General features: G+C 29.9%; 4 protein-coding genes across 10 annotated transcripts; 3 read left to right on the top strand and 1 right to left on the bottom strand.

Moving 5' to 3' along the window:
• Nucleotides 1–286: 286 nt before the first annotated feature.
• LOC122516540 (inactive dipeptidyl peptidase 10) lies at nt 287–8,183 on the top strand. Of its 3 annotated transcripts, XR_006303596.1 has the most exons (17): nt 287–534; nt 1,719–1,880; nt 1,954–2,106; nt 2,207–2,334; nt 2,422–2,633; nt 2,716–2,879; nt 3,081–3,184; nt 3,382–3,502; nt 3,580–3,815; nt 3,892–4,193; nt 5,214–5,383; nt 5,452–5,594; nt 5,667–5,861; nt 5,944–6,104; nt 6,294–6,505; nt 6,613–6,714; nt 7,391–7,478. XR_006303596.1 is itself a non-coding variant. In XM_043634423.1 (16 exons), the coding sequence occupies exons 1-16, from the start codon at nt 502–504 to the stop codon at nt 7,532–7,534; spliced, it is 2,637 nt and encodes an 878-aa protein (XP_043490358.1). In that variant the 5' UTR covers nt 288–501; the 3' UTR covers nt 7,535–8,183. The 3 variants fall into 3 exon arrangements, 2 of the variants coding, with proteins under 2 accessions (XP_043490358.1, XP_043490357.1); XM_043634423.1 differs by lacking the exon at nt 6,613–6,714 and having other exon boundaries at nt 288–534; nt 1,722–1,880; nt 7,391–8,183; XM_043634422.1 differs by lacking the exon at nt 6,613–6,714 and having other exon boundaries at nt 289–534; nt 7,391–8,183.
• LOC122516542 (histone-lysine N-methyltransferase PRDM9-like) lies at nt 8,035–15,460 on the bottom strand. 4 transcript variants are annotated; one of them, XM_043634427.1, is made up of 7 exons: nt 15,325–15,460; nt 10,093–10,419; nt 9,627–9,765; nt 9,372–9,527; nt 9,016–9,276; nt 8,703–8,872; nt 8,035–8,432 (listed from the first exon to the last, which is right to left on the bottom strand). In XM_043634427.1, exons 2-7 carry the CDS (start codon nt 10,315–10,317, stop codon nt 8,220–8,222), a joined length of 1,164 nt encoding a protein of 387 aa, XP_043490362.1. In that variant the 5' UTR covers nt 10,318–10,419; nt 15,325–15,460; the 3' UTR covers nt 8,035–8,219. The 4 variants fall into 4 exon arrangements, with proteins under 4 accessions (XP_043490362.1, XP_043490363.1, XP_043490364.1 ...); XM_043634428.1 differs by lacking the exon at nt 15,325–15,460 and adding an exon at nt 14,798–15,039; XM_043634429.1 differs by lacking the exon at nt 15,325–15,460 and adding an exon at nt 10,858–11,184.
• Nucleotides 12,514–14,946, top strand: LOC122516543 (chymotrypsin-1-like). The gene is made up of 5 exons (XM_043634431.1): nt 12,514–13,511; nt 13,801–14,013; nt 14,140–14,336; nt 14,486–14,623; nt 14,804–14,946. The coding sequence occupies exons 1-5, from the start codon at nt 13,466–13,468 to the stop codon at nt 14,942–14,944; spliced, it is 735 nt and encodes a 244-aa protein (XP_043490366.1). The 5' UTR covers nt 12,514–13,465; the 3' UTR covers nt 14,945–14,946.
• Nucleotides 15,461–15,482: 22 nt separating the features above from the next.
• Nucleotides 15,483–22,445, top strand: LOC122516541 (tripartite motif-containing protein 2-like). Of its 2 annotated transcripts, XM_043634424.1 has the most exons (12): nt 15,483–16,615; nt 17,169–18,529; nt 19,054–19,216; nt 19,287–19,460; nt 19,610–19,813; nt 19,909–20,157; nt 20,258–20,444; nt 20,631–21,067; nt 21,192–21,374; nt 21,460–21,567; nt 21,639–21,777; nt 21,855–22,445. In XM_043634424.1, exons 2-12 carry the CDS (start codon nt 18,504–18,506, stop codon nt 22,091–22,093), a joined length of 2,109 nt encoding a protein of 702 aa, XP_043490359.1. In that variant the 5' UTR covers nt 15,483–16,615; nt 17,169–18,503; the 3' UTR covers nt 22,094–22,445. The 2 variants fall into 2 exon arrangements, with proteins under 2 accessions (XP_043490359.1, XP_043490360.1); XM_043634425.1 differs by lacking the exon at nt 17,169–18,529.
• Nucleotides 22,446–24,231: the final 1,786 nt, after the last annotated feature.

The following is a 24,231-nucleotide window of genomic DNA, read 5'->3' as shown; positions in this document are numbered from 1 at the left end:
ATTGATTTTATTATTTACATTATTTAATATAATTTTCTCTGAATTAATCAGAGTCTTTAAATTTATCAATACAAGATCAATGATTCTATAATAATATTGAGTAATATTTCTTATTTTCGATATCTTTTGCTCAAAATTCGGATAATCCTTTGGGAAAATCTAGAGGGAAATATATATAAAAATAGCAAAAGTCTTCGGATATTTTTCAATTCATTGAATTATCTCGTTTACATCAGAGCGCAGGTATTGCATCGCGCAAACTCCACCCTTGCAGCATCCAGACCATCCGAGAGATTTTCCCTCAGTGTCAAAGGTCCACACATTGCAAGTGGAACGGAGAAATACGAAAGTGTACTTCTGTGTGTTTTTAATAGGTAAAATCATCCGGTTTGCCTTTAAATTGATGATGATTTCAGAAGTTTACGAAAGATAAAGGACGAGCATCGCTCTGTCCTGTTGATCTCTTTGAAGTGGACGTGAGAGACAAGAGCTACTTTCCTAATGGCAGATCACGATAATATTTACGACGACGAGGTAATTAATTATCTTAAATTAAGTATTCCTATTTAATTATTTTCTCATTGCTTCATTTCAATGATCGTCAGAATCATTCAAAACTAATGTTACCAAACTTTCGATAAGACAAGAGACATTTACGATTTTTGATATTATAGTAATGTTATTGAGCTTCAAATAATTTTTTATTACAGCAAAGTTATTAGAGGAGGCTTTTTTTTAGCAGGAAACAATTTACGTTTTTATAATTAATGTTACCCTTCGCAGAGAATCAAGAATATGTGGTATTATTTCATTTAATATATATAAATAATTGCTTCTTAATAATAACATATCGCGCTAAAAGCCAAATATTTTACAATTAGCAAAAGAATTCAATGGAGTTGATGAATGAAATCTTAATGTAAAATCTAAATAGATTCGTTTCATCAGGTCACACTCCTTCTGATTTTTTTAAAAAGTCATAAATACACGAATATAAATACACATGAATATATCTACACATACAGATATCTATGATGAAAAGTATAAATGAAAAAGATTTTGTAACAAAAAAAATTACTCGATTATTTAAACTTTTAGCATAAATGAATCAAGATTGATTTAATATAATATAAAATAATTTAAATTATATTTTTATATTGATAAATTTAAAAACAAGAAAAATTTTTTCAAATTTTCATTCGATCCATTTCGTTCAAATTTGAAATTTTATACTTGAAAATAATTTTTACACAATTCCATGTTCTCTGTGATGACAGCAAATGCACATTTATGCGTGAGTTGACTGACGTACAATTCTGTACTGGCCCTTCTTCTATCGATTAAGCTACAGCAGCTGACTAACATACATACTAAACTCGACTGAACTCTCACTTCATATTTTTCCTCTTTTATGAATATTATATTATATATTTATTATTTTCTCGAAAAATACGAATCACAATCACACCTGTTAGTACGTAAGCAATAAATCAATAAAGCTATAATTGTCTACCTCTTTTGTCTACTTCTATATTTAATATGAATAATTTAAGAAAATTTCCTTGACATTATAAATCAATATTTTAAAAAATTAGTTAAACAAATGTGTAAATATTTATTTTTAATATTTCAAATAAAATATTATTAACATCTCTGATTGTGCACTCGTGTAAATTTTTGTTTAACAATAGAAATATTAGTAAGAGCCTTTGTCATAGGAGCTAGTGTCGGCTAATCCAAATCAAAGGAACTGGCGTGGGATTTTAATAGCTTTGCTCGTGATCGTTGCGGTTTTAGCCCTTATTGTCACATCAGTTGCTTTACTCACACCACCTGATGAAGGGCCCAGAGTTCGTGGTACACGTTTACAACTCTCCGAGGTTGTATATCCGTTTATTTGTATTCATGATCGTATAGAAGAATATTTATAAATATCAAATTATTATTTTATAGCTTCTTTCGGGTGAATTGTCTCCGTTGCTCTTTAATGGATCCTGGGTGAGCAATCGTCATATATGCTATAGGGATTTTTCAGGTGGTATTTCTTTACTGGATGCATCTGATGCTAATTTAACATCGCGTAGTTTGATGTCAAAAGAAACATTTGTAAGTTTCAACGAAAAACTAAAATGCTATCATTATAAATAAAATCAAATATATATTTATATAAATTTTTTGTTTTTATTGTTAAACACTTACATTACAGAGAAGATTAAATCCTGCCAAATTCTCGCTATCACCGGACCACAAATATTTGTTACTTGCTCAAAATATGAAAAAATTATTTAGATATTCTTATTTAGCTCAATATATAGTCTATGACGTGAACACACAGTTAGTATGAGTTATATATATTACACGTCCCTACATTATTATAATTATATTTTGATCGAAAAATTATCAAGGACTCTCTTATTACAGAGATACAATACCATTGACACCTTATCCTGAAAAGGAGGTTCATCCTTATCTGCTGTTAGCTAAATGGACACCTCGTGGCCATGGACTCGTTATGGTACAAGATTATGATATTTATTATAGAACGGGTCCTTTGAGTAACATGGGTTATCGCGTAACTGATACTGCAGTACCTGGAATTCTATCTAATGGTCTACCAGATTGGTTATACGAAGGTAAATCTTCTTCCATTTAATCTAATCATAAAGTGTTCAATTTTGATTATTATAAACGGAGAATTTTAATGTCTATTTACAGAAGAGATTTTACATAGCGCCGAAGCAATCTGGATGTCACCCGATGGTCATATGATGCTTTATGCATCATTTAATGATTCGGTAGTTGAAGAAATGCATATTCCTTGGTTTGGAGAAGAAAATAGGGCTTTGTATCCTGATATACGATCTTTAAGATATCCTAAGGTATATTAATCTTCTTCAAGAGTTGAAGTATGCATCATTTTTTAATAGCAACGTTAAAATAATTTTTGGATTAAAATAGTTTATATCGAATTAATTAACATTTTCTTATGATTATTATCACGCATACCCTTCTTTTTGCGAAATATCCTTGTTACATTATATACCGTCAAAATGCAAATAGAATAAAATAATATTTTGTAGCCAGGAACTCCAAATCCTTCCGTGCATCTATATGTCGCTGATCTTGCTGATCCAAAGAATATTCATACGAAAGTAGTGAAACCACCCCCTGTCATCGAACACGTGTGAGTTTACTTATTAGCGATTTAGAAAAATTTTGGATAAATTTTATACAGCTTTTTTTTATAACATTTATACTTAGAATCTTCTTTATTTTTTCTACAACGATATTCATCCATAATGAAAATTTAATATATTCATATAGTGTATTTATAAATCCTCATGGCAAACACATGATAATACTTCATTTCATTTATTATAGAGATCATTATTTTACTACTGCTTCCTGGGTATCATTAACGGAAGTTTGTATATCGTGGTTAACCAGAACTCAGAATCTCTCAGTCGTAACAATTTGTAAAAGTCCTATGTGGCATTGTCAGGTTTGTAACTGTTTAAATTGTATTTAATATTAAAAGAAACTTAACATATATGTCTGAATAATACAATATTTTGATAGGAGATACAAAGAATAAATAGTGATGAACACGGATGGGTTGATACACCACCAGAGGCACCACTGTTCTCAGCTAATGGCACCAGTTACATATCGATCAGTCCTATATCAGATGGACATGCTGGATCTTTTAAGCATATTGTATTAGTAAATGTGCTTCGAAAGATACAGACATCCTTGACACATGGACGATTAGAAGTTGTTAAAATATTAGGGTGGAATAAAGTCAACAATACCATGTATGTGAACGAAGAGTTTGGAATATATTAGTAGCTACACATTTAAATTAATTCAAAATCTACTAAATTCTTTCAGATATTTCATAGGTATACCACCAATGCGTCCTGGACAAAGACACTTATATCGGGTCAGTTCACTTATACCTCAGGATGCTTCTTCGCATCCTGCAATTTGCATCACGTGTAACGCTCAATCTACTAAAATAAATAACGATCAAAGCAGCTATCATACAACATTTTCGGATCGTCGTAATGGATGGATGGGAAATAATTTTCACGAGGATTATGACGTACAAACGGAAAGTCCTGAAGATAAGGAACAGCGACGTGCAAAAGAAAAAGCAAAAAAGCAGAAATCAAAAACTTCGCATGCTTCTAGTGAGTACACGACACTTGTTGCAATGTTCATAACGCGTGCGTTCTATACTATTTCTTCATTATCACAGTGTATTGTATTCTTCAATAATTGTCATGCATTTTTCTAATGTTAATTATAGAAGTAATTTCAGTTTTGGAAAGGTAGAATTAACTATCATAGTTAGTACTCTGCTGCACATTTACACATAACATATATCCACGGACATATAGAATATACAGGGTGTATCACTTCACACGATTATTATTTATATACATTTTTTTAATCATCCTAGCCCCCTTATTTTGATTATTTATTTCATTTATTATAAAAATACTTTTTAATTAGTTATTAACACAATTTATTAATAACAATTACACAATAGTTTCATACGAATATCAATTATTAGTAAGTTTGTTTTTTGTATTTTGTATTATTTGGAAAATTCTTTACTGAATATACTTACCAAACAAATTCAATAGAACAACAATACTGCTCTTCCACTCTTGCATACTACTTTGCATGAATGCTTCTACCCTGATTTATTGGTTTTTGATTATTTATGTCACGATAATTGTTGATTTTTCATCCACTGTATACAACCCTTTTTTAAGGATTTTTATCTCAGGAATCCGCCATTTGAAGCTGACATACTAGCTGCGGTACACCCAATATATTCTACATTAGCATGCTTCGAACATCTGGAATATTTTGAATGATGGGTAAGCTGCTCTATAATGCATCGAATAGTGGAATAAAAGAATGCAGACTACTATTCTAATTAAGGAGCAATCGCACTTCTTGCTTATGACAGTCCATAGATATATGTATAAAATTCAATTTTTATTGCACTATTACTATTCAATTTCTTTTCCTATCTATTTTCTATTTCGTGTCAGTGCGTGATCTATAAATATAGTAGGATTCCTTTTCTTAAGAGGGAAGCGACGAAGCCAGTCCCGAATAGTTATGCATAAAAACGCAAGTTAAATTATCGAAACGAATCAAATCAAATTAATATTATTTCACGTATATTTTTTCAGATTCAGAGGAACCACCTTGTCAATATCATCACGCCATTTTTCCGTCTTATGGATTGGACTACTTCGTTCTAGAATGTCTTGGTCCTGGGATACCTACGATCTCACTTTATAAAACTGATACGCCAATGCCACGATTGTTGAGTGTTCTACAGAATAACACAGTGTTACGTGTTAGTGTTTTCTATTATTGCTCTTTCTTAATATTTACCGACTATGTATATATAAATATTTTTATTAGGAAAAAATATCTAAGATCGCTCTTCCACAAGTGAAAACATTCCCGGTACAGATAAGTGGTGGTTACAACGCACAAGTAAGATTACATTTACCACCTGGTTTGCGAGAGGACGAAATCACGCGTTATCCTCTAGTTGTACAGGTGTATGTATATCAAATAAGCTTAAAAGATAAATAGTATCGCATGCCGATATATTTATATTTATAAATGTGTAGATATGGAGCACCAGGATCTCAGTTGGTGACGGAGATGTTTAAAATCGACTGGAATACATATTTAGCCAGTTATAAAGGTATTATCGTGGCCCAGATAGATGGTCGAGGTAGCGGCGGTCAAGGATACAAACTACTTCATGAAGTTTATTATAAGCTTGGTACTGCCGAAGTAGCTGATCAATTAGAAGTTACGGAGTAGGTTTCGAACTTTTATATCTAATTTTTGCAAAAATGCTTTTATAATTTTTCTTAAATGTATTTTAAATCTCTGTTTTAGATATTTGAGAGATTCGTTACACTTTATAGACAAACGGTGCGTCGCAGTTTGGGGTTGGAGTTATGGTGGTTTCGTTGCAACATTAGCTCTAGCTCATCCCGGACAAAACGTTTTTCATTGTGGAATAAGCGTGGCACCTATCGTTTCGTGGAAACTCCACGGTATAAAAAAAGTATTCGACAATATTTGTTTTTGTATTTTTTTTATTACGATTAAAATATAGACAATGTTTATTTTATTTATAAAGAAAATTTATTATCGTCTATCAACATAATTAATTATATGTCTATCGATGTATATCATAAGAGATTACTAGGTCTGGCGCTGTTTCGTAAATAAATTTATTACAGATTCTGCTTATGCCGAGAGATACATGGGATTACCAAACGTTACTTCTAATTACAAAGGTTACGCTGATTCCGATGTTTACAACAAAATCGAGCATCTACGTGATAAAATGTTTTATTTAGTTCACGGAACTGCAGATGATAACGTTCAATTTCAACAATCCATGGCACTTGCGCGTCACCTTGCGAAAAAGGCCATTCTCTTTCGACAACAGGTATTCTCACAACCTTTCGACCGTAAAGGCATTCTTTATTTTTTTCATCGATAATTTCGTATCGTATACCAGTCGATATCTGTTGATTATCTGATTGCTATTGACAGTAATTACAATGCAACAAGAAGCTGATCGGACATGATATGGAAAGAAAAAATCGTGGATTCTTATATTTGGGTATCAAATATGTACATACATAAAATTTAAAAGTAAGTTCTTTAAATATCGCCTATTGCATATTTATTGCATGGTGGTTACGCTTTTTGCAGTCAACTTTCTTTTATACAAGTAATAAAGCACATAGCCGGAGTCATGTGTGGAAAACCTACTTATTACTATATATTTTAAACAGTGTTTACGAGAGATTAAAGTGATTATATAGAAATCAAAGTCTACGTATGTAATCAATAGTTTTGACATAAAATCACGGAATCTAAATCAGCAGTAAATTGATAGTAAAATGACATGAAATGAAAACAAAACATTTTCGTAATATATGTACGGTATCTATATAGACATGTTGTAATCATAAAAGAAATATAAAGATTACGTATTTAAGTTTGTATATATAGATATGTATATTAAATTTATCATAAAATTGATGTAATATTATATGAAAACTCAATAGATATCGGCTGTCGCTTAAAAAATAACTTCTATGAACATTAACCTTTAGATACGTTCTACTTTATGTCGCACGTATTATTTATAAACTATATAGCTCTGGAAAAGATATTATTCATCGATGAAAATTTGTGAATAAAAATTATTTCTCATTACATCCTATACTTTGCTACGTGTGACATACATAAGTTGACGTATCTAGAATTATAATCCAAATATACAAAATGTTCTGTTATTTTTTCTTTTTCTTTACTACATTAGGTGTATCCAGATGTGAGTCATACTTTAACGGGTGTAAAAAAACACTTATACTTATCCATGGCTCAGTTTTTGGAAGACTGCTTTCAAAAGCAAGTACCTTCAGATACGAAAGCGGGACTTGGCAGTGGTGGTTCCGGTGCTTAAAAAAAGAAATATACATAGGTACTTACATGATAAGTTGTATAAAAAAAAATGACATGTGCAATCTATATACATACATTTTCCAAAATCTGTTCAGTTCGGCAGAATAATTACAGAAGAAAAGGTAAAATTATCGTATAATTTTATACTCTGTATCTATATATTGTGTAACAAAAAAAAAAGAAAAAAACTAAGAAAAAATTACTTACAATCAATGCGCTTAGATAATAACAACGTAAAAATTGCATTTGGCTTTAAGCCTACCAAAGTGTTCGTCTCGATTGCACAAACTGTCCTTCATTTGTCGTATTAAATTTATTGGTTATTGAGTACATTATCTTATATTATTTATAGTTAGAAAAAATCGAATTCTAAATTCTTATGCGATATTCTAGATAACAATAAATACTGGCAAATAATGGAATACAAATTGACTTAAGCACCTCATCAAGGTTGTTTGTAACACTAACTTTTTGAACAATAAAACGTTATTTGCTCAATGATTTGCCTTCCATTGTTTAGTATTTCTTTAATAATATATTAATTGTTGATAATGTTTGAGAAATACATATGCAGCGGAGATCAAATATAATTAATATAAATAACATAAGTGTACACAGGCTATGTTAATAAAGTATTCATTACCTTTTCACTATGCGACTAGTGACTAATATACTGTCATAAAAAGTCACAAGTCCGGAATCGATTCAATGAATTTCTTATTCGAACATCTTCCAAGATGCAATAACATATGATTCTTTAGATTCGTTGGTTTACTAAATCCACGATTACAAATTTGACACCTAAATGGCCATAATCCGTTATGAACGTACATGTGACTCTTCAAATCTCCAGGAGTTGGGAATGATTTAGAGCATTGCAAACATTTGTGCGGTTTCTCCTGTAATATAGAATTTTTAATTATCAATATTGGATAATATTGGTTGTCCCCGAACTGATTATCGTTAAACTTATACTTTTTTTAAATTATTTAAAAAAATTAAGTAACTCTTTCTATTTATTTATTTATAATTATATTTTTATTTAACATTTCTATATTATTCTTTGTGTCATTAATATTTTTTTTTGTGTCTTTTTAGAATATATTTAAGTTATTAATGCATTTCCATAAATTATTATGATTAGGATACTTTAGATATTAAGCTCCTACCTTGATGTGAGTCATCCTATGATAATAAAGATTCGAAGATGCCGTAAATTTTTTGCCACATACGAGACATTGATGAGGTTTTTCACCGCTATGAATACGCTTGTGTGTATTTAGAGAACTTGATGTCGAGAAACCTTTACTGCATACCATACAAACGTGTGGTTTCTCTCCTTTAAATGAACATGAATATTGTACAACATAATATAATACTTATTTTTTGTTTATTACCATTACTAATAATGTAATGAAGAAAACAATGATTCTTTATTCTCCCAATACATCAGATATATATCGTTTATATTGATGTTCTTACCGGTATGCGTTCTAGTGTGCCTTTTCAAGAGTGATGGACGATCGAAAGATTTACCGCATACTTCGCATGGCAAAAGTACTTTGTCACCTCTCTTTATAGTAGTTAAAATACTACAATCAAGATGATCACCAACTAATGATAGTGTAGATGATGATGATTCCTCGGAGGTTGATTCATATTCATCAGGTTCATAATAAGAGTGCTGTATCGATGGTGATATATGTTGAGAAAGTAAAGCCATGGATAGATCCAAAGGTGATTCTAAAATGTCGAAAATCACCAAATATTTTTGATTTAATTTTGGAAACATTGAAATGTCTTGCAAAAAAAAGTTTGCATAAAAATGTTGAACCCACCATCTACGATACTATCGATCAAACATCTGTAAAGTGCAGATCTCATACACATATCGTGAGAAATAAAAATAAAATCTGGATATGTTACTGGTGGGAACCAAGCTACTAATTCAGTATCTGGCTGAACATCTTTGATAACTTCAAAGATCGGCTCACCTAAAATAACATTACGAATCGTTGAACACAATTTTAAGAAGATATAATTATTATTTATAAAGGTTCAAAGAAATGGTAATGAATGAACGCTTGACTTACCCTTTACCTTCGTCCCAATAAGATTAACTTGTTCGTCATCTGCTTGAATGATATGAAGAAACCTTATCCAGTTACACTGACGCTTGTTAAGATTGTAGTTCGAAAAGACTTCGTCATAGCAACCGTACTCGCGTCTGATCTAAAAGCGGATCGCTTTAATAGGCAGCTAGCAGCTCGTCATAGTACGCTAAGAGGGTAGCGAATGTAATCGCACGGGAAAAACGATATCAAAGACTTATCAACGTTTCTTCCAATTGCAATATGAGAAATATTTAAGAATGCTCGAATAATAACTGCAGCAATTTCGATTCATTATAAGAGAGATAATTCGATAGATATAACTATAAACGTTTTAAAATTTGTTACTCGGAGATGTGTGCATAATTATATTACTCTAATAATCTGTTTTTATAGAGAATGAAAAGATGCGAAAAAGAGAAAAAACAAAAGGTAGACGTATACTTACGTCGTTGTCATCGAGAAGAGAGTACAGATCAATCTTATCGAATCTAATTGATCCCTGAAACGGATAGATAAGTGTGCCCAATGGGATGAAGACATTAGACCACACCGATATTCGTAGATTTGTGACAAACGAGTCCGAATCATTTTTATAAACATTTTTACATGCAGATTGATCACTGGCAAGAACTAACGAGAACTCTTTCGGTATCAGTACGCAAGTTTCCATAACAGAAAACCCACTAAATATGGATTGAAGAATTTCACCACTGTTCAAATTTCTACGGTAAACACTTCACGTAGAAGATCTTCACGCGTAGAGAATGATTTCCTGTTTTGTAGAAAACGAAAAATAGCAAATATCTTCCAACCAGCCGAATTCTTTTTACTTTAACTGGATTGATTATGATAACTCGTAAGACTTATGCTGGTATTTTGATTATTCTACATATACATATATACAAGATCGTTGATGGATCAACATAATCAGTAATTTCTTAAAATGATCTGTGTTCATCGAGTAAAATCATCAAATAATTAATTAATATTATTAAATTCGTTATTCACATTCGAAATAATTTAAATTCTTTTTAATATTTATCTATTTTGGAATCACTATACTAAATTGTTTTAATTACAATAAAACGTTAAGAAGAAACTCGGATGACGTTCGAAGCGCGAAGAATCAGGTCGTTCGTTATGTTAGGTGCAAGACCCTTGGTTGACTGGCTGAGATTAACCAACTGATCTTGACCTTGCGACGGCTTACCAGCATTTGCTACCGAATGGGTAGCCCTTCCCCTTCTCCATTTCTTTTCCCACCCATCGTTCGTCCTGGCCCCTTTGGTCCAGATCAGCGGCGTAGTCGCAAATTAGTCTTCGCAAATGTCTTCATTTTTGTAAGCTTTTTGGTAATCGTTAGAATTCTTACATGCATACTATTTTTATCTAACAAAAAGATACAACGTTTAACAAAATTGTTAAAAGTTATATCTACCAAGTTCTAACGCAACCGTAATGCAATGTAACTTTGATCATGAACAGGTATTCATGGAGACTTCAACGCCTACATACTTTCCGTACAACTTGTTATACATAGACAGAAAGATGACACTGTACAAAAAAATTGCTGATATAAGAAACTCGTTAGAAGAAATATCTACGTATGTAGTGAATAGTTGGAATGTAATTGTTCATTGAGTTGTAGTTGATACGAAATTAGTTCGATGTATACAAGTTAAAAGTTAAGATGGTAGAAAACTTGTTATTATCAAATACAATATCATAATACATCTCGTTGTCAATTAAAGATCTTTGAAATTAATCTTGGAATTATTAGAAAAAATTTATTCTCATATTAAGATGTAAAAAAGGATGAGTTAAAAGTTTTACGTAACAAGTATGAAAAATAATTGTATAAAATTTTCTGAGAAAGTCAGATGATGAAGACTACGCCGTTGGAGTTTTGCCCCACTATGTTCGTTGAGCCGCAAGTGTGGCATGATTGTAGAGTGAATGTAAGTATCCTTCGCCGACACAAGGAAGCCGGCCGGTCCTCCTCGTGGTCTTCTTCGTCTTTCCAGCATCATCTACAGTACCGCTTAAAAGAGAACACACGTGCGTGAATGGGCACCTGTCTCTGCCTGCTTCTGCCCATCTCTCTCTTCGTGATTATCCGCTTCACCTTGCCTCCCTACCGATTCCAGTTAACAGGGCCGTTTCTTTTCTCTCTTTTCGTTACTCCTCTTTCAAGTCTGTCCTACCAACGTCTTCGCCAACCTGCCTCGCCTTGCCAATGTTCTATCATCCTTTCTCACTCTTTCTTTTTCTCTTTCTCTTACTCTTTATCTGCTCACCCTTCAGCTCCTTTCTCTTTCCCCACCCTTATACATCTCTCTTTTCTTCCTTCCTCTTCGTTCTCCTCGTTATCAAGTCCGTAGCGCATTCTTTTATTCATCCATCAGGGTGGCTTCGGCAGTTGTAATAGGGTGAAAACTGCTGAAGATCGCATAAATAAAGAAGCGCGCCGAATATTTACTACGAGTCTCCCCTTACCAATGTATGCACGCGAGTGCAACTTTTAACTCTTTTTCTTTTCGTTATTCCTTTCCTTATTTTTTTCTTCTCTTTTAACTTTTATTTTTTCTCTCTTTCTTTCTTTCTTTCTTCGCTCTCTTCCTTTTTCTTCGCGTACAGCGAACAGCTTCAAGTATGTAAGGCCTGAGAGCGAATCTTCGCATCCTTGCTTCTTCGTCGCATTTATTATGGCAAAGAATACGTTCCCGAAACGGTATATATGTACTTACGAAACTTACTCTCCTATCAAAATTGTATTCTTTTCTCTATATATATTAACGTTCAATCATGCAAAGATTACGATAACAACGGCTATGCCCTAGATCAATATCTTTCAACTTATCCGATTACATTTGATCTTCTTCCAATGTTATCAATGTGGTATGTCGATATTAAAACATTTTTAAAATGTATAGGTATAATAGCAATATCAAAAAAGATTTTGTTTCAATTTAGGTTGAAATCTATACATTTTCCTATTTGTAAAAAATATTTTTATAATTCGTTCATTGATACGAGATAAAAATAATAAAATATTATTGATCATTATAAACAAGCATGTATTTCTAAAGAAAACCATAATGCATATTTTAAGATTTTCCTTAGAAACTTGTACATCAGCAAATATCAATGTCGAAAATCGTCCATGTACATAATCTTTAATACCATCGACGTGCGTTTATCTTTACGTCAGCATTACTCACAGATATCATAAATTTTTGTTGAAGATTCCCTGTACAAGTAGATATTCGTATTCATATTGATCGCAAGCATAATATTTAATTTTGGATATTCATTAAAATAGAAAATAATACAAAAATTTTTCCAATTCCTGAAGTCTTTCATTGTCATGTTTCTACGAATACTTGCACTTTTTATTTGAAATATTCTATTTAGATGAAATGTTTACAAATTATCTTGTTAATTTAATATTTCATAGATACTTATATCAATTTTCAATTTTGAAACTCTCTTTTAATTCTGATTATTCAACAATGAATAATTTGTATATATATATAATAGATACATAAGATATATGAAAATCTAAATAACAATACGATTGAAATTCAGTTAAATGTACCGTACGATCAATTATAAAAACAATTAAATTAATATCAATACGATCAATATTCGATCAACTCTTAATTTTGTAGCAATGCAAAGAAAACCGTAAGCGTATATATCGTATGACGAACGACCTGATTCACAGAATAGCCAATTTCATGATCGTAAATATCACATCTGATAAATGCAAGTATAAATATGATTGTGAGGACTCTTTCCTCTATTCGTAAAGCGAAATGGCTTATAGAATCTTCATCTTCGTTCTCATAGTCAACGCAACTGGTAATTAATGATTCCGATTAAATCTAATCAATAATAATAAAACTTATCGACATATATAAAAGTGTATAGAATATTAAGAAACATTCATCGCGATCGATAAATAGAATTTTAGCAAAATAAAAACTTTATCGTGAATTACAGAGAATTTATAAATTGTAGAAAGTTCTATTTTATTAAATTGTTATATTACCATTTTCGAACATTCACACATAAATTTAAATATATTTTATATAACATATATGTACACATATATTTATTAAATACGAAAAATAATTGTTTTCTTTTAAAGTTAGTGCTGTACCAATCTCCAGCAGAGTAATCGGAGGAAAGGACGCTGATGATAATGAATTTCCTTATCATGTATCCATACGAGTATACGGATTTCATATTTGTGGAGGATCAATTATTGCTGATCAGTGGATTTTGACAGCAGCTCATTGTCTTAATAATCGTAATATTAGCAATACATTCGTAGTAGCTGGCAGTAATAGTATTCTCTCAGGTAAAATAATATTTTCTTAGATCTTTCTATATATATATATATATACTTATTATAAGTAACATCCATGTTAGTATTTAATCAACACTATTTTCATTTTAAATGTATATTGTAATTTTTTATTTGTAGGTGGCATTGCGTATGATGTGGAGGAAATGATCGTTCATTCAGAGTATCAAACAGGACCTATTGCAAATGACATTGGTCTCTTAAAAATTATTGGTAGATTTAAATATTCTAACGCAATCAGACCCATTCGACTCCCAGATGAAGACATCGATGAGACGGATTGTACTGCAATATTCACTGGTTGGGGAGATACCACGGTAACGGCCATCATCACAAATCAAAAATACAAACGTTTAAAATATCATTGAGCTCTATTTATCAGTTATTGAACCATAAGATCTCACTTTAGCGATTACTGTTCAAATAAATAAAACATCTATTTTACATAAGAATATTTAATTTTTAGAGAACGGGTGGGAGCACAAATTGGATGCAATTAATAAGTCTAAAAATTGTTGAATTCTCGAAATGCAAAATGATATATCCATCAATTATAAAGACCAATATTTGTACAGATAATAGCAATACATATGGTGTTTGCTATGTAAGTATTTTCAACCTTTATTGTATATTTTTTTTTCTTATTGATCTACTCAACAAAATAAATATCGTATGTACAAAAATAATTTGAAAGAAAGAATATTAGAATGAAATCTTTAATAAATTTTTAAATTGCGTATAATTCCTTTTATCGAAGATTAAAATCATAATAATTTACTTTTAGGGTGATTCTGGTAGTCCGCTTGTCTTAGATGGTGTGCAAATTGGTTTAGCCTCTTGGGTTACACCGTGCGCCAAAGGATTTCCAGATGTTCACACAAGAGTTTATAGTTATATAGATTGGATCAAATCACATATTATCTAACGTCGTATTAGTGAAATAGAATCCTTAAGAGTTGATATTGTGCCTACATATTAGACAATTAAAATAATGAAATTCTGCGCGAACTAATTAAAAATAGGCCATAATAATCACTATAATCTTTTTATTTGAGGATTTGGTTAATCGAGGAAAGATAATCTTCACTGATAAGTATAAGAATTAAGTGATCGAAACTCGATCGTGCCTAGATATTTGTAAATTTTCATCGATAACGTAGCAATAATCGAAAATATTGTAACAGGTGTTTGCTAATCTATTTTTATCTCATATTGTGTATAATCATAAACATATTTAAATCTTTAGCGATAATGTTAATAAAACTTTATATTAATAAAAATAATATATTCTCTTTAGTTTCTTACAATAAATACTAGTTTAGCATATGAATCCGCATAGCTAACTAGAATTAATAGAAAAAATGTGAAGATCTAATAGATATGATCTTAAGGGTTGCTTTTTGACTCTACGCGATAAATACTTTCAATCGGGTTGCACTGGTTAGAAAAATTCGCATAGATACGATCGTGAGTCCATCAAGTGGTGTGTGACCTAAATAAAACAGCGCATGCCCCGTCATTTACAAGGACAGTTTCGAGGGCGTGTTTTCATCCCCCGGCTGTTCTAAGCTTGGCTTGAGATCTCGTGCCGTTTATAACATTTTGTCAGCGAGTGAAAGAGAGAGAGAGAGAGAGAGAGAGTAAGGGAGAGAGTGAGAGAAAGAGAGAAAGAGAAAGAGAAATAGAAGAGAAAAAGAGAAAAAGATGAAAAATGTTAACTAATGAAAATGACATTTGAACCTGCTGTGTGACTCGCTTCATATTTCGCTACCAACAAAGACAAAAAGAAAATCGATAGAGGAGTGCTACGTTCCCTTCTGTTGTGTCAACTTAACTCGGATCTCGACTGTCATCCATGGTAAAAGGAAAAATGCGACGAACGTGGCACAAGATCTGATTGGAAAATCCTCATTTTGACTTTAATGCAATGCCAACAAATTAAAAAAAAATTGTAAAAAACACCAATGAAGTTCATCAAATTTTGCAAATTATAAAATAACATCAGGAAGTTTTGGTTGAAATTATAGAAAGGAGAAAAAACAATGAAAAAAAAAACCAGTGCATTCTGAGTGTATTTACGACTGAAAGGAACACCAAATATTGCGAGTTCATTTAGTGTTTCTTTCTGTATTATTATTACTATATAATGCTAATAGAAATGATGATGACAAAGAAAGTGATAATGATGATGATGATAATTTACTAATTTGTTCTTTTCCGTGAAACCTAAATAATATTACAAGATTTAAACCGTATCTTTTTACGTGTTTAATCGAAGAAAAATCAAAGTATTCTTCTTCATATCGCACAAACAAGTGAAAATAAAATTGAAATTCGCGTGCTTACAAAAAAAAAATCTTGTGTGTTAATATTACTTAAATATTATAATTATATATATACATAATATTGATATAATATATATATATCAATATTTTTCTGAATAAAATCAACGATACGATTAAAAATGGATTAGAAATGAACATCATGCAAGCAAAAATTTAATGTTTACGTTGTAAACAATCCATAGAAAAGTGCGTAAGATAATATTAAAAATTGAGAATATTAACGAAGTCTATATGAGCTGCTGTCCCTTCATGTAAGTATTAAAAAAAGTATTAAAATCATAGTACATTGAGTGTTATTTCGTATAATACAATATGTTTATAACATATATATTATCATAGAATTATTATCGTACGATCGTTTTAGATTAAGAAAGTTTTTATATAGACCAATAGGATTATATTGATAATTCTTGTCATGTTTGCATATTCTTATTAATGATTGTGAGTAGCATACTGATATTAATTTGACCATTACACCTATGTAAAATAGTATTGACTATTGCGTACTGAATACAAATATCTGCTTCGTTAGCGTATTTTTATTTCAAATAAAAATGTTTCTTTTTTTAATATAATTATTTTTACAATTAAATATTGAAATAAATTTATACGTTTGGTACAATTTAAACAAATAATGGCAAATATATAAATCTCAATTTTACATCTACCACAAACTTTGTATTTTATTATATATGTGTTGTTAAAAAAAAGAATTAAAATTAGCTTATAAAGAAACAAAATAACATTTTAAGAACAAATTGCATATACGTAAGAATCGTTACGTTTCAATTTCGCGCGTAACAGGTTTCTATTATTTCCCGCCATGCTGTTTTCTTTCATTCTACGCCAAACTTCTCGTCAATGCACCTCTAAACGAAGAGATACCTTTACAAGCTTTTCGATATTTAAATATATTCTATATCTACATGCAACATGTAACATCTAATGTATATATATATATGCTTCGTTACACCAAAAATAAGAAAAAATTTACACATAACAAAAAACATAAAATATTGAGTTGAATAAATAGTATGAATACAACATATATATAATGAGGAGCTAAAAATGAGAGAAAAAAATAAAAGAAAAGAAAAAAGGAGTTAAAAAAAAGTGAAAGAGAGAAGATAAATAACTCCCACAAGGAGATAATGACAAGCGAGTAGGAGAAAGAAGTAGAAACATTGAAAATGATATCGATAAGTGTAAATAATAAGAATTTAAAAAGTAAAGTGAGAATAAATCGAGGAATAATGACATCGAAAATAGAAGATTTTAAAAAGATAGGTTGTAAGGGTATGTGGAATATTATATAGTCAGGTTGGTCCGTCTGATCCAGAATAAAAGATCTGTAAGAAGAGTGAGCTGAGAGACAACAATGGGTGCATTGCAGCGAATCTTCGAATCGGCGTTCTTTGTGTTACTCGTACGACTTCCTTACTAGTGCAAATGTCGTTGAAGAAGTCCGAACGTGTACTCGCTTAGAATTATTCATCTGTCACAAAGAAAGAAAGACACAGAGAGAGAAAGGAAAGAAGGAAAGGGATAAAGAATAATCTACGTTCAGATGAGCACATAAAACGTTCCATTTATTTGTTTGGGAAATGCAGTGTACTTCGTGTTAAGTTCATGCTGTGAATTGTTGGCAGTTGGTCGGTTTTCTATGGAAGAAAGAAACATCTTGATCTAAAGAAAACGATCATGGCCATTTCGCGAATATTGCTAAGTAAATTCTACCTTGTTTCTATTTTTTTTTTTTATGATAGCACATGTCAAGATTCGCGTCTTTTAATTTGCCAATTTAGTAGACCGTCGATCAATCGATCTTTTAATTGAAATGTAAAACATTTGTTATGTTGATACAAAATTTGCGCGTGAAAAGAAAAGATGAATTTGTATGTGTGTGTGTGTGTGTGATGATGATGATAATAATGATGATAGTGACGACAGTAAGTGACGAATAAAATGACGGCTAACTCTTTGTAAATTCAGTGTTTATCTAATTTCACTTCTACCCAATCAAATATTTTGGACAATAGTGACCTATCACGTGCTTTCAAAAACGCGTGCCATATACAGAGACTTCCATAGATGCATAATATTCATCTGAAAGATACATAACATAATCCAAACTCCATTATGGACGCACTACGTCTAGCTGTACAGTGAGTTTACTAACGTTACCTGGATTTGTTTTTATTGCATTTTTTGTATTTTGATTTTTTCCAGCCAAGCGTATTTACCTCCAATATACCTCCAATATATATATTTCTCAACGAAACTACAAGTGAATCTTTGGCTAAACCTTCAAGTTGACAAATTATTTTACTTCAAAATTTAAATTAGAATAATTTATGTATATATGTATATATATTTTTCATTGGAGTTATAAATATTTCTGAATTAAAAAAATATATCTAAGAAGTAAATAACAACGGAAATTGTATAATAAAAATAAAATTAATACATATATAAATAGTACAATACAAATAATAAGCATGTGCATTTTATTATTTATTTTGAAATAAATCAGAGAAATATACTCATACCTCTCTTAATATTTTTTAATTTCATCCAATTAACATGATACCTATATTATAAATATACTTTTTAAATATTTATAATAAGTAAAATAGCTTCTTCCTATATTTATTGTAAAAACTATTTTATCATTCTCTGTAATTTTTAGGACACGGCTAGGGGAGAGGATGGTCAGCATGAGCTCCATGCTTGTAGAAACAGTTAGTATAAATTATGAAGATTTTAATGAGAGTTTCTTAACATGTGGGACATGTTTATGTGTTTATGATGGTGGAGAACATACTCCAAAACTATTACCATGCTCTCACACAGTATGTATTTAAATATATCAAATTAATCAATTCGATGAATTTGTTTTTAATATTTTTTATATTTTTTTAGGTATGTTTACATTGTTTAACAAGAATTGCTGCATCACAAACAAGAGAAACTGGAGCATTTCGATGTCCAATTTGTAGGGAATTAATAACTATCCCTCGTGGAGGAGTTCCTGCGTTACCCCCTAGTTTTCTTGTCAATCAACTTCTTGACCTTATGTCGAGACAAAGACGAGAGGTATCATATTGTATTTATTATATATTCTTCTTTATAAATTAGCATAAATTTAAAATAGATTAATACCTCTAGCACTAAATAAGAAGAACATCGAACTAGAACATCGTATATTAATTGCTTTCATACATATATATGTTTGTTTGTTGTAGGTTATCCCAAAGTGTTCAGTACATATAAATCAAGAATTACTATTCTGTGAAACTTGTGATACAGTTTTTTGTACAATATGTACAAGTGGTACACACGCAGGTACATCACCAGGCTGTACAGAACATACAATTATTCCTTTTAGCATTGCAATAAAACGAATGTCTGAAATACTACTGTATAAAGCAAATGAATGTATATCTAAGGTAGGGAATTGTATATTTTATTGTCATTTTTAAATTATCTAGTGTAATTTTTGTATGATAAAGTAGAAAGTGGTTAATATACAGGTATATTTAAGTTGACACAGGCTCAAGATTCTGTGAGCACAGAACTTCAACGTTTAGATGCTGCCATGGAAAGATGTTTACATGCCGTTGATGCAGAATTTACGGATATTATTTCTAAAGTAGAAAAACGTCGTGTGGAATTACAAGCTGCTGTTAGTGCTGCTGTTAGAGATAAAAAACGGGTACTCGAAGAACAACATGCCGCAATAGAAGCGGAAAAAAATAAAGTTGAAAGAGAATGTGAAGGATTGCAATATCAAGTACACACACATACACGACCTTTCTTTATATTGAATGTATCTATAAAAAGTATTTGTTTTTTATCATTTGTTAATTTCAAATGTCAACCTTTTTCGATAGATCGAAGTTCAAAATATAACGCAACGAATTGGAAGTTTATCCGATCAACTTGATGCAGCTATAGCACTTAGTGAACCAAGGGAGAATGCTTTTATCACATTTGAATTTAATCATAATAATGCATCTTCTGAACTAGAAAAAGCTCTTAATAACTTAGGAAGAATACGCTCCAGTACAACATTACCTGGTAGTTTATTATTGATTATTATAAAATATAATATTTGTTATATATTTGGTTGGCAACTATATAAGTGAGTGCGGTTATTTTAATAATAATCTATCGACAAAATCCGCAATCACTTAGTTGCCAACCCAATACTACTCAACATAATTATTATATTGAATAAATTTCAATTTGTGTAATATTTAACAGGTTTGTGTAGAGCTAGACTTAAAGATCCAGCAATAGTTAAACTGCAAGGAGTTGTTGTAGTTGAAACAGTTGATTATCATGGTCATCCGCGTAATGTTGGAGGAGATCCTATTGGAGCAGAATTAATGCTAACAGATAATATTCAATCAGATAATCAAAGTCAATCAATTGAAACTGAAGTTAAAGACTTGGATAATGGTACTTACGAAGTACTATTTAGGCCACCATATGCTAGTCGTTACATTTTAAAATTATCCGTATTTGAGAGACCTATTAAAGATTATCCATTGTTCTTTGATGCCACGGAACATAATGAGCCAGTTAGAGTCTATGGAAGAAGAGGAAATGGTGAAAATGAATTTCATCAACCAGTCGGAGTTGCAATAGATGATAATAGAAATGTTTATATTTTAGATACTGGTAATTCACGAATCAAGGTACGTGTATGTTTTAGATCTATATAATCTATCCATCATTGATTCAATCTTTTTATGATTTTAATTTAAAAAAAAACACATATCTAAATATTATTTAAAAAGTTATTTCTATTTATTGTGACAGGTACTAGATAGTGATTTAGAATTTCAAAGACACATAATTAATGAAGGCTTAGAAGGACGTAGTTGTACAGGAATCGCCATATCTCAGCAAGGTCTTGTAATTGTTAATTGGAGGACACGGAGAATCACAGAAATGAATACACTAGGTGATACAATTCGATCTTTCTCCCATAATACCTTTCAAGTTAGTACATTTCTTTATATTTTATATGTAATTTCTTAATAAATATATTATTTATGTTTCTCGTAAATAATATTATTTTATATAGGAACCAATTGATATAGCAGTAGATAGAAGTTATGGGCATATACTTGTTGCTGATAATGGACAAAGTTGTGTTTTTGTATTTGATTCTGATGGTAAAATACTATTTCAGGTTAGTTTCTATAAGCTAGATCATCATGTTTATTAAACATATTTTATACAAAATAAATTACTAATGAACAGGTTGGAAAAAGGGGCACCTTTAAATTAATTAATTCTGTAACTGTTGGCCCTGCTGGAGAAATTTTAGTTGCTGATAGTCGAATTCAAGTATTTTCTGCCAAGGGTGATTTCTCTGAAGAAATATATGCTGAAGGAAAAAGTAGTTATATTTTGTTTATTATTTATTATACATATAATAGTAGTTTATTAATTGTTTATATATTATATGTCCAATAGATAGAGGCATATATGGTGGTATAACAGTAGATGCAGAAGGCAAAATACTTGCTACTCGTACAGATAAAGGTCGAAGCATCATTCAAGTCTTAAAGCTGGGAGGAGGTAATATTTTAACTGAAATTGATTCTCATAGTTCAAAATTACGACGTCCATCAGGCATTGCGGTACTAGCAGACAATCATTTAGTCGTGGTTGACTTGGGTAACGATTGCATAAAAAAATATAGATATTGGTAAAACTTGTTCTTAATTAACAAATTTCACTTCACGACTGAATAAAATTATAAACATGCCAAATGTTCTACAGTTTTATTAGTTTCTAGTTTAATAGCTTTTAAAATTCTAATGTTAATCATATAATGACAGTTTTGATACGGATTTTATAATTTAGTCTGCTTTGTAAATAATTATATAAGGCGAGTCTAATGGTCGAATCTACATATATTTAATTTGTAACTTAATTCAGATTTTATTGACTTGCTATGATAAATTTTCTACTAATATCTGACGAAATGTAACATATTAATTTTGAGTGCTCTGTACTTACATTATATAAGCAATGAAGCTTATCTATTCTTTTAAATCCTTACATTTTTTGTTGTATATCTCATTTATAGAAGTAATAATGATTTATAAATTCAGGCATAATAATTACATTTTTTAAAGTATAGTTGAACAAATCATAGGAAATTCCATATAAACAAAATTATTTATATTTAGAAAATTCACAACTTAATAATGAATAATTAATATTACAATAACATTATTATTATACACACCAACTTTTGATGTGTTTTAACCATATTTAAAATAGTAACATGACACTGCCCTACTGCATTACTTCTAGTTCAGAGCGAAGCATACTCAACAGTCCCATATTTTATTTAACTAATCATATTTACGTTTAGTTTAATATGTATTATAATTTATTTTTAGCTTTTCTTTTTTTTATTTTCAAAATATTTTGCTTGGTTTTTAAATTATATTAAAAAGTATGCATAACTTTTTAAATAGAATTTCATACTTTTTGTATGTGTCGTACAGAAATATCAGTATGTCATAATTATAACACTTCTATACTTATGAATACATCTATATAAGTAACTTACACACCAAAGCTTGATCTTTTCTGCTAACAAAAAGAAATCAAGGCCTTGAGAAACAAAAAATCTCTCTTACAATTAGTAAAATTAATATTAGAACAGATAAAGTTATCTGTTACAAAATCGTTAATCTATATTTAGCAAAATTATTTTTACATTTTCATTATTCATTTATTGATCTTCAACCTGTGATTTGAAAATGTGTATTGTTATATATTAAAATTTTTTTTTGTTATAAATTTTGCATAGAAAATTTCAGTAGACTGACATTTCTTACAATAATTTGCTACAACTATAGATAATAGAACTTAAATATAAACATGAAAAGGTATTTTACAATTTGATTTACATACATAAACAGTATTACTTTAACTGTTATTAAAAAAGATATTAAATAAAATATAAGAATTTCATATTTCATATGAAACGAGATAGAAAAATGTATCTTACATTATAATGAACTTATAATTTTATTGAAATTTATGGCTTTTTATTATCATGACACTTAATAGAATTTAATTGTAGATTATAATACTCTTTTTTACAAGTTTGTATTAAGTAACAAGTTTTATATTATATAGATAGCTTACTTTAAAAATATATACTTTTGTTATTGAAATACCTAGGTACAGATAATTTTATTTACAATAAAATGTAAATGCAAAAGTAGATGTACATCAAATACATCTGTATATAAATCGAAAAACCATATATTTCACTAAATGTTTACCCTACTTATAATTTCACTAAAGATTATAATATACGAAGAAACGAAAGTTTCTTGTAATTAAATTTTTAATTGTTTCGTTTGAAATAATAAATAATAATTAACTATTTTTTTTCAAAACTACCTTCACTTCTTTGATTTGTTATTAATCTACTAAACAGAAAAATTTAACTGTTTTATACATCAAATAGTATCATTTAAAAATATGTGTAAATATTAAAATAATACTCTGCACCTAGGTATACAAAAAACATATATCAGTTTATTATGCTAAATATTTCTTTTTATATGTCTATACAATTCTTATATTTTTACCGCATACTGATATTTTAGATTTTTTAAATAGAATATGCAAAGTCACTGTAATTTTTAATAATATCGCTCTAATTGTCATCCTTTGTTCTATGTTTTTTTATGTGCAAATTAAAATTTATTTAACTTTATTAAATAATTTGTGTTTCATTTGCAAAAATATTATTTAAATTAGAATATTTTATATCATACATATACTAGTACATATCCTGAAATAAAATATATTTATGTGA

The sequence above is a fragment of the Polistes fuscatus genome, unplaced genomic scaffold, assembly GCF_010416935.1.
Source record: "Polistes fuscatus isolate 324 unplaced genomic scaffold, CU_Pfus_HIC Scaffold2, whole genome shotgun sequence".
NCBI lineage: Eukaryota > Metazoa > Arthropoda > Insecta > Hymenoptera > Vespidae > Polistes > Polistes fuscatus.
This window is presented reverse-complemented; position numbering and strand designations above follow the sequence as displayed.

Coding starts and splice junctions, on each gene's coding strand:
- LOC122516540 (XM_043634422.1), top strand. CDS start 502: ATGGCAGATCACGATAATATTTACGACGACGAG. Junction 3,503..3,579: donor GTCCTATGTGGCATTGTCAG/GTTTGTAACTGT, acceptor ATATTTTGATAG/GAGATACAAAGAATAAATAG. Junction 5,384..5,451: donor AGAATAACACAGTGTTACGT/GTTAGTGTTTTC, acceptor TATTTTTATTAG/GAAAAAATATCTAAGATCGC.
- LOC122516542 (XM_043634427.1), bottom strand. CDS start 10,317: ATGGAAACTTGCGTACTGATACCGAAAGAGTTCTCGTTAGTTCTTGCC. Junction 9,766..10,092: donor CTCTTCTCGATGACAACGAC/GTAAGTATACGT, acceptor ATCCGCTTTTAG/ATCAGACGCGAGTACGGTTG. Junction 9,528..9,626: donor TATTGGGACGAAGGTAAAGG/GTAAGTCAAGCG, acceptor ATGTTATTTTAG/GTGAGCCGATCTTTGAAGTT.
- LOC122516543 (XM_043634431.1), top strand. CDS start 13,466: ATGGCTTATAGAATCTTCATCTTCGTTCTCATAGTCAACGCAACTG. Junction 14,014..14,139: donor CAGTAATAGTATTCTCTCAG/GTAAAATAATAT, acceptor TTTTATTTGTAG/GTGGCATTGCGTATGATGTG. Junction 14,624..14,803: donor ATACATATGGTGTTTGCTAT/GTAAGTATTTTC, acceptor ATTTACTTTTAG/GGTGATTCTGGTAGTCCGCT.
- LOC122516541 (XM_043634424.1), top strand. CDS start 18,504: ATGGACGCACTACGTCTAGCTGTACA. Junction 19,217..19,286: donor TATTACCATGCTCTCACACA/GTATGTATTTAA, acceptor ATATTTTTTTAG/GTATGTTTACATTGTTTAAC. Junction 20,158..20,257: donor GTGAAGGATTGCAATATCAA/GTACACACACAT, acceptor CTTTTTCGATAG/ATCGAAGTTCAAAATATAAC.